This window comes from Vanrija pseudolonga, chromosome 1 (assembly GCF_020906515.1).
Source record: "Vanrija pseudolonga chromosome 1, complete sequence".
NCBI lineage: Eukaryota > Fungi > Basidiomycota > Tremellomycetes > Trichosporonales > Trichosporonaceae > Vanrija > Vanrija pseudolonga.
This window is the reverse complement of record NC_085849.1, coordinates 1722817-1736458: the sequence shown is the minus strand read 5'-3', so window position 1 is coordinate 1736458 and position 13642 is coordinate 1722817. Positions and strand designations below refer to the sequence as shown.

The window sequence follows — 13642 nt, the reverse complement described above, 5'->3', positions numbered from 1 at the left end:
GCCGGGCTGCTTTGTCCGGGCGCGGCTCAAGGCGTCATGACCTGATCACGTCAACAGGAGGAGACGCGCCTGCCTGTGACCGGGGTGGAGGTGACGGGATCAAAGCCACGTGTATTTGATCCCGCGATACTGCCTCCGGCTGCCGGGGCCGAACGCGGAAAGGAAGCATGATTGATGCCTCGAGGAAGTGATCGCCGCCTTGTTGATGTCGTTTTGCGACTTATCCACAACAGTTGATGCATGCATGATTTGGCAAAACGCTTCAGTTTTCCTCCACCAGTTTAATTCCTAATTTCTTGAGAGCATGCCTTTTTGTCGCTTTTGTGTAAAAGTTAAGTGAAGCTGGTGAAGACCGCGCCTTCCGTTGTAAATGCGTCAAAAGACGCACCTTTGCCACACGCATTTTTCACCGCTAACCGCGCCACGTGGCACGAGTCAGGTGTTTCTGTGATTGTCGTTCTCGCCACCATTGATTGAACAAGCTCATCGAAGAGTTGAAACCTCGACAAACAACTTCAACCCATCCATCCGACTTCCAGCACGGGCGACAAGCGACACGACAGACACCAGCCATGTCTGCCCCGCCGCCCCCAGGATTCGGTGCCGTGCCACCAGGCTTCCATGCCAACGGCGACACGCGCGGCATGGAGGGCGACTTTTTCGGCACGCTCTCGCAAGCCGAGATTGAGAAGAAGGCTCGGAAATGGCGACAGATGCAGAAGAAGCGCTTCAACGAGAAGCGCAGGCTCGGCGGCGGCGGCGGTATCGACATGGGCAAGGCCGAGCTGCCACCAGAACACATCCGCAAAATTATCAAGGACCACGGCGACATGTCGAACCGCAAGTTCCGCAACGACAAGCGCGTCCACCTCGGCGCGCTCAAGTACGTGCCCCACGCGGTGATGAAGCTCCTCGAGAACATTCCGAACCCGTGGGAGCAGGTGCGCGAGGTCAAGGTGCTGTACCACGTCTCGGGTGCCATTACCTTTGTCAACGAGGTGCCGCGCGTCATTGAGCCAGTGTACCATGCACAGTGGGCGTCCATGTGGCTTGCGATGCGTCGAGAGAAGCGTGATCGTCGCCACTTTAAGCGTATGCGATTCCCGCCATTTGACGACGAGGAGCCGCCGATGGACTATGGAGACAACGTGCTGGACGTGGAGCCACTCGAGGCGATTCAGCTCGAGCTCGATGAGGAGGACGACAGTGAGATCATCGACTGGTTCTATGACCCTAAGCCGCTTGAGGACACGAAGCAGGTCAATGGTTCGAGCTACAGGACGTACCAGGTCACGCTGCCACAAATGTCCAACCTGTACCGCATCGGTCGTCAGCTGCTGAGCGACTACACGGACAAGAACGCCTTCTACCTGTTCGACAAGAAGAGCTTCTTCACGGCCAAGGCGCTCAACATTGCGCTTCCCGGTGGACCAAAGTTTGAGCCCATGTACCGTGACATGGACTCGTTTGACGAGGACTGGAACGAGTTCAACGACATCAACAAGGTCATTATCCGTGGCCTCATCCGCTCAGAGTACAAGGTCGCTTTCCCGCACCTGTACAACTCGCTCCCCCGTTCCGTCCACATCGACCTGTACCACGAGCCCAAGAACGTCTACATCAAGACGGACGACCCCGACCTCCCAGCCTTCTACTTTGACCCCCTCATCAACCCCATCTCGCAGCGTGTGGTTGCCGAGGCTCACAAGGAGCTCGTGCCTCACGAGGACCTGGTGTTTGGGTACGGAAACGACGAGGACGACGACTTTGAGCTTCCCGACGAGCTCGAGCCGTTCCTGGACAACCGCGACCTCGAGAACGACATGACGGCTGACGCCATTGCACTATACTGGGCGCCCTACCCATACAACCAGCGCTCTGGCAACACGCGCCGCGCGCAGGACGTGCCCATGGTCAAGAACATGTACCTCGAGCACTGCCCGCCCGACCAGCCCGTCAAGGTCCGCGTCTCGTACCAGAAGCTGCTCAAGGTGTACGTTCTCAACGCGCTCCACCACAAGCACCCCAAGCCCATGGTCAAGCGCAACCTGTTCCGCTCGTTGAAGAACACCAAGTTCTTCCAGTCGACCACGCTCGACTGGGTCGAGGCCGGTCTCCAGGTCTGCCGACAGGGTTACAACATGCTCAACCTTCTCATTCACCGCAAGAACCTCAACTACCTGCACCTCGACTACAACATGAACCTCAAGCCCATCAAGACGCTTACCACCAAGGAGCGCAAGAAGTCTCGTTTCGGTAACGCCTTCCACTTGATCCGCGAGATTCTGCGTCTCACCAAGCTCATTGTCGACGCCCACGTCCAGTTCCGTCTCGGCAACGTCGACGCCTTCCAGCTTGCCGACGGTCTCCAGTACATGTTTGCGCACGTCGGCCAGCTGACGGGCATGTACCGTTACAAGTACAAGCTCATGAAGCAGATCCGCATGACCAAGGACCTCAAGCACATCATCTACTCGCGCTTCAACACGGGCCCCGTCGGCAAGGGTCCCGGTGTCGGCTTCTGGCAGCCCGGATGGCGCGTGTGGCTCTTCTTCATGCGCGGTATCGTTCCTCTGCTCGAGCGCTGGCTCGGCAACCTGCTCGCACGTCAATTCGAGGGCCGTAACTCGAAGGGTGTCGCCAAGACGGTCACCAAGCAGCGTGTCGAGTCGCACTTCGACCTCGAGCTGCGTGCCGCCGTCATGCACGACATTCTCGACATGATGCCCGAGTCGATCAAGCAGAACAAGGCCAAGACGATCCTTCAGCACTTGTCCGAGGCGTGGCGTTGCTGGAAGGCCAACATCCCATGGAAGGTGCCCGGCATGCCTGCCCCGATCGAGAACATTATCCTCCGTTACATCAAGTCCAAGTCGGACTGGTGGACCTCGGTCGCCCACTACAACCGTGAGCGTATTCGCCGCGGTGCGACTGTCGACAAGGCTGTCGTGCGCAAGAACCTGGGTCGTCTTACCCGTCTCTACCTCAAGGCTGAGCAGGAGCGCCAGAACGGCTACCTCAAGGACGGTCCTTACATCTCGTCCGAGGAGGCTGTCGCCATCTACACCTCCACGGTCCACTGGCTCGAGAGCCGCAAGTTTGCGCCCATCCCCTTCCCCCCTCTCTCGTACAAGCACGACACCAAGCTGCTCGTGCTCGCACTCGAGAAGCTCAAGGAGGCGTACAGCGTTCACGGCCGTCTCAACCAGTCGCAGCGTGAGGAGCTGGCCCTCGTCGAGCAGGCCTACGACAACCCCCACGAGTGCTTGTCGCGTATCAAGCGTCTGCTGCTCACCCAGCGTGCGTTCAAGGAGGCCGGTATCGAGTTCTTCGACACGTACGACAAGCTCATCCCGTGCTACGACATTGAGCCTGTGGAGAAGGTCACCGACGCCTACCTCGACCAGTTCCTCTGGTACGAGGGTGACAAGCGCCACCTCTTCCCCGCATGGATCAAGCCTGCCGACACTGAGCCCCCTCCCCTCCTCGTGTACAAGTGGTGCCAGGGTATTAACAACCTCACCGACATTTGGGACACGAACGAGGGCGAGTGTGTCGTCATGATGGAGACGGTCCTGTCGCGCGTGTACGAAAAGGTCGACCTGACCCTGCTCAACCGTCTACTCCGTCTCATCATGGACCACAACTTGGCCGACTACATCACCGCCAAGAACAACTTGACGCTTACGTTCAAGGACATGTCGCACATCAACGCCTACGGTATGATCCGTGGTCTGCAGTTCTCGAGCTTTGTGTTCCAGTACTACGGCCTCGTGCTCGACCTGCTCATCCTTGGTCTCCAACGTGCTTCCGAGATGGCCGGTCCCCCTGGCGCTCCCAACGGCTTCCTGCAGTACCGCGACCAGGCGACGGAGACCCGTCACCCCATTCGCTTCTACTCGCGTTACATTGACCGCATCCACATCCTCTTCCGTTTCACTGCCGAGGAGGCGCGTGATCTCATCCAGAGGTACTTGTCGGTTCAGCCTGACCCGAACAACGAAAACATGATCGGCTACAACAACAAGCGCTGCTGGCCCCGCGACTGCCGTATGCGTCTCAACAAGCACGACGTCAACCTCGGCCGCAGTGTCTACTGGAACGTCAAGTCGTCGCTGCCCCGCTCGCTCACCACCATCGAGTGGGAGGACACCATGGTCTCGGTCTACTCCAAGGACAACCCGCAGCTCTTGTTCTCCATGTCGGGCTTCGAGGTCCGTATCCTGCCCCGTGTCCGAACCGAGCAGGGCGAGCAGTACACGCTCAAGGACGGCGTGTGGAACCTCGTGCAGGAGTCGACCAAGGAGCGCACCGCCCAGGCCTTCCTCCGCGTCTCGGACCAGGGTATCCAGGACTTTAACAACCGTATCCGCCAGGTGCTCATGTCGTCTGGTTCGGCCACCTTCTCCAAGATTATCAACAAGTGGAACACGGCTCTGATCGGTCTCATGACCTACTACCGCGAGGCAGTCGTCACCACCCCAGAGCTACTCGACTCGCTCGTCAAGGCCGAGAACAAGGTCCAGACGCGTGTCAAGATTGGTCTCAACTCGAAGATGCCCTCGCGTTTCCCGCCGGCCGTCTTCTACTCGCCCAAGGAGCTGGGTGGTCTCGGTATGCTGTCGATGGGTTTCGTCCTCATCCCGACGTCCGACCTCCGCTGGTCCAAGCAGACCGACAGTGGAGGCATCACCCACTTCCGCTCGGGTATGACGCACGAGGAGGACCAGCTCATCCCCAACCTGTACCGTTACATCCAGCCGTGGGAGGCCGAGTTCCTCGACTCGGCGCGTGTCTGGAGCGAGTACGCCATGAAGCGCAAGGAGGCGACGGCGTCCAACCGCCGTCTCACGCTCGAGGACCTCGAGGACTCGTGGGACCGCGGTATCCCCCGTATCAACACGCTCTTCCAGAAGGACAGGCACACGCTCGCGTACGACAAGGGATGGCGCGTCCGCGTCGCATTCCAGCAGTACCACCGTCTGCGCGCCAACCCCTTCTGGTGGACAAACCAGCGCCACGACGGCAAGCTGTGGCAGCTTAACTCGTACCGTATTGATATCATCGCCGCGCTCGGCGGTGTCGAGGGCATTCTGGAGCACTCGCTCTTCAAGGGCACAGGCTTCCCCACGTAAGTTCTGGCTGGTGGAGGTGGGAGCGGAAGCATTTTTGGGTGGGCACTTTTGAGTGTGGCACTTTTTTTATGGCTCCCACCTCCGCCCAACCCACCCCGAGAGTCCTCTTACTGACACCACACTCTTTTTCTTCAACAACAACAGCTGGGAAGGTCTCTTTTGGGAGAAATCGTCCGGATTTGAAGGTACGGTTCCCCCGCAATGGCTTCTGCTGACCCCCCAGAGTCGATGAAGTACAAGAAGTGAGTTGTTGGAGGTGTTTGGTGGCCCAAAGTCAAATCGCCACATTCGGCGGAGGCAAATTTACTATGGTGGACGGAAGCAAATTTGCTTCCGCACCCTCCACCACCAGTGTGGCGGAGGTCAAGTGGCACACCACCACCACCTCCTCCGCCATCCTTCTACCTTCTTCAACTCATGCTAACACTCCCAGACTCACGAATGCGCAGCGTTCCGGTCTATCACAAATTCCGAACCGTCGATTTACGCTCTGGTGGTCGCCGACGATCAATCGTGCGAACGTTTACGTCGGTTTCCAGGTCCAACTTGACCTCACGGGCATCTTCATGTGAGTCTCGACGACTTCTACGCCTTCTACGGCCTTGCTAACGTCCCAGGCATGGAAAAATCCCGAGTTTGAAAAGAAAGTTGTTCGCCGAGTCCGCGCTCGTTTGCTCGAGCGCGCGGTTTGCGGCCTCCCCCACGTCCCCCGCTGACACCCCACAGTCTCCCTCATTCAGATCATGCGCGCCCATCTGTGGCAGAAGATCCACGAGTCCGTCGTCATGGACTTGGCACAAGTCCTCGACCAAGAGATGGAGGCCCTCAGCATCGAGAGTGTCCAGAAGGAGCAGGTCCACCCGCGTAAGAGTTACAAGATGAACTCTTCGGCCTCCGACCTGCTCCTCTTCTCGTCGCACAAGTGGCAGATCTCGCGGCCGTCGCTCCTCACCGACAACCGCGACACGATGGACGGCACCACGTCGGCCAAGTTCTGGATCGACGTCCAGCTCCGCTGGGGTGACTTTGACTCGCACGACATTGAGCGTTATGCCCGTGCCAAGTACCTCGACTACTCGTCCGACTCGCAGTCCATTTACCCGTCGCCGACCGGTACCCTCATCGCGATCGACCTCGCGTACAACATTTACGCCGGTTACGGCTGTTGGTTCCCCGGCTTCAAGCCGCTCATGCAGCAGGCCATGGCCAAGATCATGAAGGCCAACCCTGCGCTCTACGTCCTGCGCGAGCGTATCCGCAAGGGTCTCCAGCTCTACTCGTCCGAGCCTACCGAGCCGTACCTCAACTCGTCCAACTACTCGGAGCTCTTCTCCAACCAGGTCATCTGGTTCGTCGACGACACCAACGTGTACCGTGTCACGATCCACAAGACGTTCGAGGGCAACTTGACGACCAAGCCTATCAACGGTGCGATTTTCATCTTCAACCCCCGTACCGGCCAGCTCTTCCTCAAGATTATCCACACGTCCGTGTGGGCCGGTCAGAAGCGTCTCGGTCAGCTCGCCAAGTGGAAGACTGCCGAGGAAGTCGCCGCGCTTATCCGTTCGCTCCCCGTCGAAGAGCAGCCCAAGCAGGTCATTGTCACCCGTAAGGGTATGCTTGACCCCCTCGAGGTCCACCTGCTCGACTTCCCCAACATTGTCATCAAGGGATCCGAGCTCCAGCTTCCCTTCCAGGCTACCCTCAAGATGGAGAAGTTTGGTGACCTCATCCTCCGTGCGACGCAGCCCCAGCTCGTGCTCTTCAACCTGTACGACGACTGGCTCAAGAGCATCTCGAGCTACACTGCGTTCTCGCGTCTCATCCTCATCCTCCGTGCGCTGCACGTCAACAACGAAAAGTCCAAGATCATCCTGCGTCCCGACCGCAACACGATCACCGAGTCGTACCACGTCTGGCCCACGCTCTCGGACGAGGAATGGATGAAGGTCGAAGTCGCGCTCAAGGACGTCATCCTGTCCGACTTTGGCAAGCGCAACAGTGTCAACGTCGCTTCGCTTACCGCGAGTGAAATCCGTGACATTATCCTCGGTATGGAGATCTCGGCTCCTTCCATCCAGCGCCAGCAGATGGCCGAGATTGAAAAGTCGACCGAGGCCGCCGCCCAGGTCACGGCCGTCCAGACCCAGACGACCAACATCCACGGTGACGTCATCCAGACTGTCACTTCGACCCAGTACGAGGTGCAGACGTTTGCGTCCAAGTCGGACTGGCGTGTGCGTGCCATCAGCGCGACCAACCTGCCGCTCCGTGTCAACCACCTGTACGTCGGCAACGACGACGTCAACCAGGACGGCGGCTTCACGTTCGTCATGCCCAAGAACATCCTGCGCACCTTCATCGTCAGCGCCGACCTGCGTACCCAGGTTGTCGGCTACCTCTACGGCTCGTCGCCTCCCGACAACAAGTCGGTCAAGGAGATCAAGGCGATTGCATGGATTCCCCAGCGCGGCACTGCCAACTCGGTCGAGCTGCCCGCCGCGCTCCCCAAGCACGAGTTCCTGCTCAAGGACATGGAGCCTCTGGGTTGGATCAAGACCCAGAGCCAGGAGCTCAACCACCTCGCGCCGGCTGACCTCACGACGCAGGCCAAGATCATGGCGGCCAACCCCGAGTGGGGACCCAACTCGATCTGCGTCACCTGCGCCTTCACGCCCGGTTCCGTGTCGCTCAACGCGTGGGAGATCACCGTCGCCGGCTTCGAGTGGGGCCGCAAGAACGAGGACGTCACGGGCGCGCACGCGGGCTTCAACCCGTCCATGGCCGAGCGCGTCCAGCTCCTCCTCTCGGACCGTATCCTCGGTTCGACGCTCGTCCCCGACGGAGGCGTCTGGAACTACGGTGTCGGCCTCACCCAGAGCTGGTCGGACAAGATTGTGCCCAGCCTGACCCTCGACACGCCTGAGAAGTTCTGGTCGCCCGTGCACCGCCCCGCGGCCTTCCTCAACTTTGCGGCTATGGAGGGAGACGACGCCGCCGACGTCGAGAATGCTCTTGAATGAGCAGTATGATTCGGGGTTTGTGTAGAGAGACTCATGAGAGAGAGAAAGAGAGACAGAAAGTGCCTGCCATGATGTAGGCAGAGAGACGACGAGACCCACTTGTACCAATTACCACGTTCATACAGTTTAAAAATGCAGTGACAGTGCATGTAGAGGGAGGAGGTTGACGTGACTGTGGGCAACCAGTCGTGGCCTCGACGGCGCAACCAGGCTACAGCCCAGCGCCCACAACCCCGAGTACCACCCGCCAGCTTGGCGGGTGTCGAAAGCCTGTTGGTCTTTGGCAACAGGTGCGCGGTTCGAGCCGCACAGAATCCGGTCCTGAGGGGTCAGGCGACGGGTTCGGGGAGTAGGGTCGGTCTCCTTTTGCGTGTGTCTGTCTGTGGGCATCGCGATTGTGGAATGCTAAGTGACATAAAGGACGCGCTCTTTACGTGCCTGATCGACGTCCCATTACGTGCCTTGGAGTCTCATTACAGCTGATTCCTAATAGCCTGACAAAAGGCCTCACTGCCGTGCGCGAAATCGACTGATAACGTGCCAGGAAGAATGACGTGTCCTCGCTTGCCTCGCTTTGCCGCACCCGTCTCGCTCGAGTGCGATGGAGGCGGCCAGGCGCCACACAGTCAGCTTGCAGAAAGCAACCACCGACGACGAGGGTCATTCCTACTGCGCTTTTCCATGCTCCGTGGTCCATTATAACCTCTGCGCAAGGTCAAGAGCACGACGTCGCCCCTCTCGCTCGATACCTGGGAGCTATCCGACACCGACGAGCACCATGGCGTCGTCTGTACTCACGCCGCGATTCAGCCCCGGCGAGGCACCTCCACCCGAGTTCGACATCTACAAGTGTGTTGTCTAGCTATCCGGCCTGAAGCCCCAGCTAACATCGCCCAGCTCGTACGCGATCGACCCGCAATGGCAGAACAAGTTCACCATCATCTGGACGTCGGTCATGGCCTTCACGACGGTCATGTCCATCCCGTGGGTCGTGCGCGCGTGGCGCGCCAAGCGGCTGTACGCCGGCCTGGCGATCCGCGAGACGATGAAGCGCCAGGCCGTCGTTGAGCCCGCTGTGCCCGCGCACACGGGCGCGAAGAGCACGTCGGTGTTTGCGCGCACCTACAGGGCAGGGTACGCCCTCTGGCAGAGCTTTGCGCTCGTGGCCCTCCCCATGCCAAACATGACCTTCTGGAAGAGCCAGGTCGCAGACTGCTGCCGCCGCTCGTACCTCTCCCTCGGGCTGGCGCAGGCGCTCCTCGTCGCATGCTACGCCGGCACGGTGATTGCGTGCATCGTCACCTCGGCCGAGCTGTGGCAGAACTCGAACCGCGCGGGCTTTATCGCCGTCGCGACCCTCCCGCTCATCATTCTGCTCAGCGTCAAGTCGCCGCTTCCCCTGCCCGTCTTCCTCCCCTCCCTCTCGTACGAGCACTACAACTTCCTCCACCGCTGGGCCGGCCGCGTCATGTGGCTCGCCACCACGGTCCACGGATCCCTCTGGCTCAACCAGTTCATCTCGACAAAGCAGTGGAGCCAGGTCAAGGCCGAGAAGACAGTGCTCGGGTGCATCTCGTACGCCATGATGTGCATGGTCGTGGTTACCTCCCTCAAGCCCGTGCGCCGCAAGTTCTACCAGCTCTTCTGGATCGCCCAGTGAGTGTGCCGAGGAAGGCACGAGGGAAGCCGTCGCCGCCGCTAACACGCGCACAGCATTCTCTTCGTCGTCGGTCTGTTCACAGCGGTCGGTTACCACACACCTTATGCCTTCCCTTGGTACTACCCCTGCATCGCGCTCTACGGCTATGAGTGGGTTCCCAGCATGACTTCTCCGCTAACCCATGCAGCCAAATTGCCCGCTTCCTCCGCTACCGCTTCAAGGACGCGACGCTGGTTCCCGTCGACCCGACGCTCACGCTCATCCACATTCCTGACTGCGACGCCGGCTGGCTCCCCACACAACACGTCTTCATCCGCGTCTTCCGTGGACCCGGTCTGTTCGAGGCCCATCCGTTCACCATCACCAATGCGCCGCCCAACGTCCTTGGCGGTCCCCGCGGCATCACCCTCTACGCCAAGGTTTGCGGCGACTGGACCAAGCGGCTGCATGAGATAGCCTCGGACTGCACGTCCCTCGAAACCGGCGACGACTACGAGGAGCGCGAGGCGTTCATTAAGGCCGAGGCCGAGGGCAAGCTCGAACCTGGGCACGACCACCCCGGACGCTGTGTCACCGTCATGATCGACGGCCCCTACGGCGGCCTGAAGATGGACCTGGGCGAGTACGAGACAGTGCTTGTTGTTGCCGGCGGCTCGGGTGTCACCTTCCTTCTGGGAACGATCGAGGAGGCGCTCAGCCGACGAAAGGCCGGCAAGGGCCCCGACAATGTCGACGTCGCGTGGGTCGTGCGCGACATGTCGACGATTGTCGCCCTCGCGCCGACGCTCGCCTATCTTGACAATCTCGCCAAGCCGCTCGGCGTCAACCTTACCTACAGCTTGTACATCACGGACCCGCCGTTCCCCATGCCGCCCATGCCCGACGTCCTCCCAGCGTCGACCACGCTGTCGCCATACCGCCCCGAAGTGGCTCAGCTCGTGCGAGCCGCGCTTCCGGGCGGCTCACAGGATGCCGAGACTGCGAGTGAGAAGCCGGAATCCGCCCACGGTGGACTTGCCGTCGTCGCTGCAGGCCCAGAAGGGCTCGTGATGGAGGCGCGCAACGCCGTCGCTGGTATCAGTGTTAGCGGCCGAGTCAACGCCGGTGGTATTGGGTTCCACGCCGAAGCGTACCAATTGTAGAGGGGGCCGTCGCATCAGCAGTCAGTAGAAATCTAGAGCTTGCATCCATCACATTATGTATCCGATTCTTCATACCAGGTGGTGTGGCGTGGGTGGATCGTTGTTGCCCGCTGATAAAGACACTCGGCCGAGTTTGGCAACAGAGCCAAGATTATTGGGTCGGACAAGACCGAAAGTGGTGATGGCATCGGTCGTGAGCCGATCGCCTATGAGCCAAGCAGACTGACTACCACCAACCGCGCGGAAAGTCGCGTTCCGTCCGTCCGAGGGACCGACCGCCGACGTTCGGCCCAACCAAGCGCCGCTGAGACTACAACGGCTGTCCACCGGGGGATGGAGATGAAGAGGTAACCATCTCCCTCCTGCCTCTTGACATTCTCCATTCTCCCACTCACTCACCGAAATGACACTGACCCTCGCGCGTCCGCTGGCGCGCGCGGCCCTCCGCACAGCGCGCAGCGTGCCCGTGCGCGCGTCGAGCACGTCGTCGGCAGCGCCGCGTGCTGTCCCCCGCACGGCGCGCCTCCTCGCCGCTGCCGCGCTGGGCGTGGGTCCGCTGGTATATGGTACTTTCCCCAGCTGACACCCCAGGCCGGCGCGACCTTCCTCGCCCTCTCCGAGCCCGCTGCGGCCGAGGCCCCTCCCCATGCCAAGGCGTCGGCGGGGAGCATCGCGACCGGAGGCAAGATCTCGCTCGCGCAGCTGGCCAAGCACTCGCACTCGAAGAGCCTGTGGATCGCCATCGACGGCAAGGTGTACGAGTGAGCAGCTTACTTCTTATACGTCATTGTCAGAGCTGACCACCAGTGTGACCGACTTCCTCGACCGTCATGTGAGCTAGGAGGACGAGCATGGCACAGCTGACCCCAGCCCGGAGGAAGCAAGATCCTCGCCGAGAACGGCGGCAAGGACGTGTCAAAGTAAGTGGTAACCCTTCCTTCCTCGCTGACGCCCAGGCTGTTCCACAGCATCCACCCGCCGACCACGTTCGACAAGTACATCCGCCCAGACCAGTACGTCGGGCAGCTCGACGAGGAATGTGAGTTATGACTCGAGCTCGGCTGACCACAGCCCTGTACACCCTCTCCAAGGAGACCTCGGAGGAGGAGCAGCGGATCCAGGCTACCCGCGATGCCATGTTTGGCATCAACTCGGTCGTCTCGCTCTCTGACTTGGAAGTGAGCTGATCTTGATTTCGTGCAGCTAACGCTAGCGCCTCGCCGAGGCCGTCGTGCCGCGCCACGCGTGGGCGTACTACTCTACCGGGGCGGACACTGAGGCTGGTGAGCTTCGTGGTTGTTCGCATATTAAGCTCATTCCCAGCACTTGGCGAGAACGCAAACGCCTTCAAGCGCGTCTACTTCCGCCCTAGAACGATGCGCGACGTGAGCAACACGGACACGAGCACGACGGTGCTGGGCGTCAAGAGCTCGATCCCAGTGTACATCTCCCCGACGGCACGGAACGGCATGGGACATCCCGAGGTAGGTGTCCGGAGCGTCACAGCACTCACCTCCCAGGGCGAGGCGGCAGTCGCGCGCGGTGCAGGCGAGGCGGGTATCCTCCAGGTCCTCTCCCACTTCGCGTCCAAGTCCCTCGACGAGGTCAAGGCCGCCGCCAAGGACGGCCAGCAGGTCGGATACCAGCTGTACCTGCAGCCTGACCGCGAGCAGTCGGCCGAGGCCGTGCGCGAGGCGGTCAAGAACGGCGCGCATTCGATTTGGCTGACGGTGGACACGACGATTGTGGGTGGAGCTTTGTGCATTATTAGGAAGTCTGAAGCTCACCTCATGCAGCTCGGTAAGCGCGAGACAGAGCGCAGAATCCTCGCGCAGGAGCTCAGCCCCGCGCCACACGGGCAGCCGCTGAACCGCGCACCGCTCGACTACGGGTAGGTTAATCCTCCTCCTCAGACACTGACCTGCCAGCATGAGCGAGCCCAAGATGACGTGGGACGACATCGCGTGGATCCGTAGCCTGGCCCCAGGTCTGCCCGTGGTCATCAAGGGCATCGGCGCGTGGGAGGTGAGCTTTGTCGATCCCACGGACGAAGCTGACGACAGGACGTGGTCCTCGCGTACCAGAAGGGCGCCGACGCCGTCGTGCTCTCCAACCACGGCGGACGACAGCTCGACTTGTGAGCTGCGACCTCGCCGTAGTAAGCTTACACGCAGTGCCCAGCCTCCACTGAAAACGCTGTACGACGTGCACCAGCACGCGCCCGACACGCTGCACCAGCCCAACTTTAGCGTCTTCCTCGACGGCGGCATCCGCCACGGCACCGACGTGCTCAAGGCGCTCTGCCTCGGCGCGAAAGCCGTCGGCCTGGGACGGCCCGCGATCCACGCCGTGTCAGCTTACGGATCCGAGGGCGTCGAGAAGATGATCATGAGTGCGCAGCTAGATCCTCGCGCAACCTCAGCTGACACCTCCAGTCCTCCAGGAGGAAATCGACATCGGCATGAAGCTCCTCGGCGTCACGAGCGTCGACCAGCTCGGACCAGAGTACCTCGACACATCCAAATTGTAGACCCCTCTATGCACGCATATCTTGCACGCCGCACCCCTCGCGTACCTCTTATGGTGGTATACATGACAAAGTATAACGTGCCGGGATATATCCGCGGTTCTCTACAGACTAATGCAATCGCGGCGCGCGCGGGGCGTATCTGCGCGCGCCCT

General features: G+C 60.6%; 3 protein-coding genes across 5 annotated transcripts; all 3 read left to right on the top strand.

The window, feature by feature from the left end:
- The first annotated feature begins 503 nt into the window (after positions 1-503).
- PRPF8 (Pre-mRNA-processing-splicing factor 8) lies at positions 504-8306 on the top strand. Its single transcript, XM_062767113.1, has 6 exons — positions 504-5131; positions 5280-5320; positions 5359-5377; positions 5569-5703; positions 5753-5769; positions 5862-8306. Exons 1-6 carry the CDS (start codon positions 573-575, stop codon positions 8156-8158), a joined length of 7068 nt encoding a protein of 2355 aa, XP_062623097.1. The 5' UTR covers positions 504-572; the 3' UTR covers positions 8159-8306.
- Positions 8307-8838: 532 nt separating this feature from the next.
- FRE4 (Ferric reductase transmembrane component 4) lies at positions 8839-11034 on the top strand. Its single transcript, XM_062767112.1, has 4 exons — positions 8839-9007; positions 9056-9814; positions 9872-9967; positions 10006-11034. Exons 1-4 carry the CDS (start codon positions 8937-8939, stop codon positions 10958-10960), a joined length of 1881 nt encoding a protein of 626 aa, XP_062623096.1. The 5' UTR covers positions 8839-8936; the 3' UTR covers positions 10961-11034.
- A 329-nt stretch (positions 11035-11363) lies between these two features.
- On the top strand, positions 11364-13490 carry CYBL_2 ((S)-mandelate dehydrogenase, mitochondrial; the record flags this gene model as incomplete). Of its 3 annotated transcripts, XM_062767109.1 has the most annotated exons (14): positions 11364-11507; positions 11552-11721; positions 11768-11792; positions 11831-11880; positions 11917-11999; positions 12032-12138; positions 12174-12243; positions 12284-12444; positions 12481-12705; positions 12757-12851; positions 12889-12985; positions 13024-13097; positions 13135-13352; positions 13396-13490. In XM_062767109.1, 14 exons carry the CDS (start codon positions 11364-11366, stop codon positions 13488-13490), a joined length of 1614 nt encoding a protein of 537 aa, XP_062623093.1. The 3 variants fall into 3 exon arrangements, with proteins under 3 accessions (XP_062623093.1, XP_062623094.1, XP_062623095.1); XM_062767110.1 differs by having other exon boundaries at positions 12284-12851; XM_062767111.1 differs by having other exon boundaries at positions 12284-12851; positions 13120-13352.
- Positions 13491-13642: the final 152 nt, after the last annotated feature.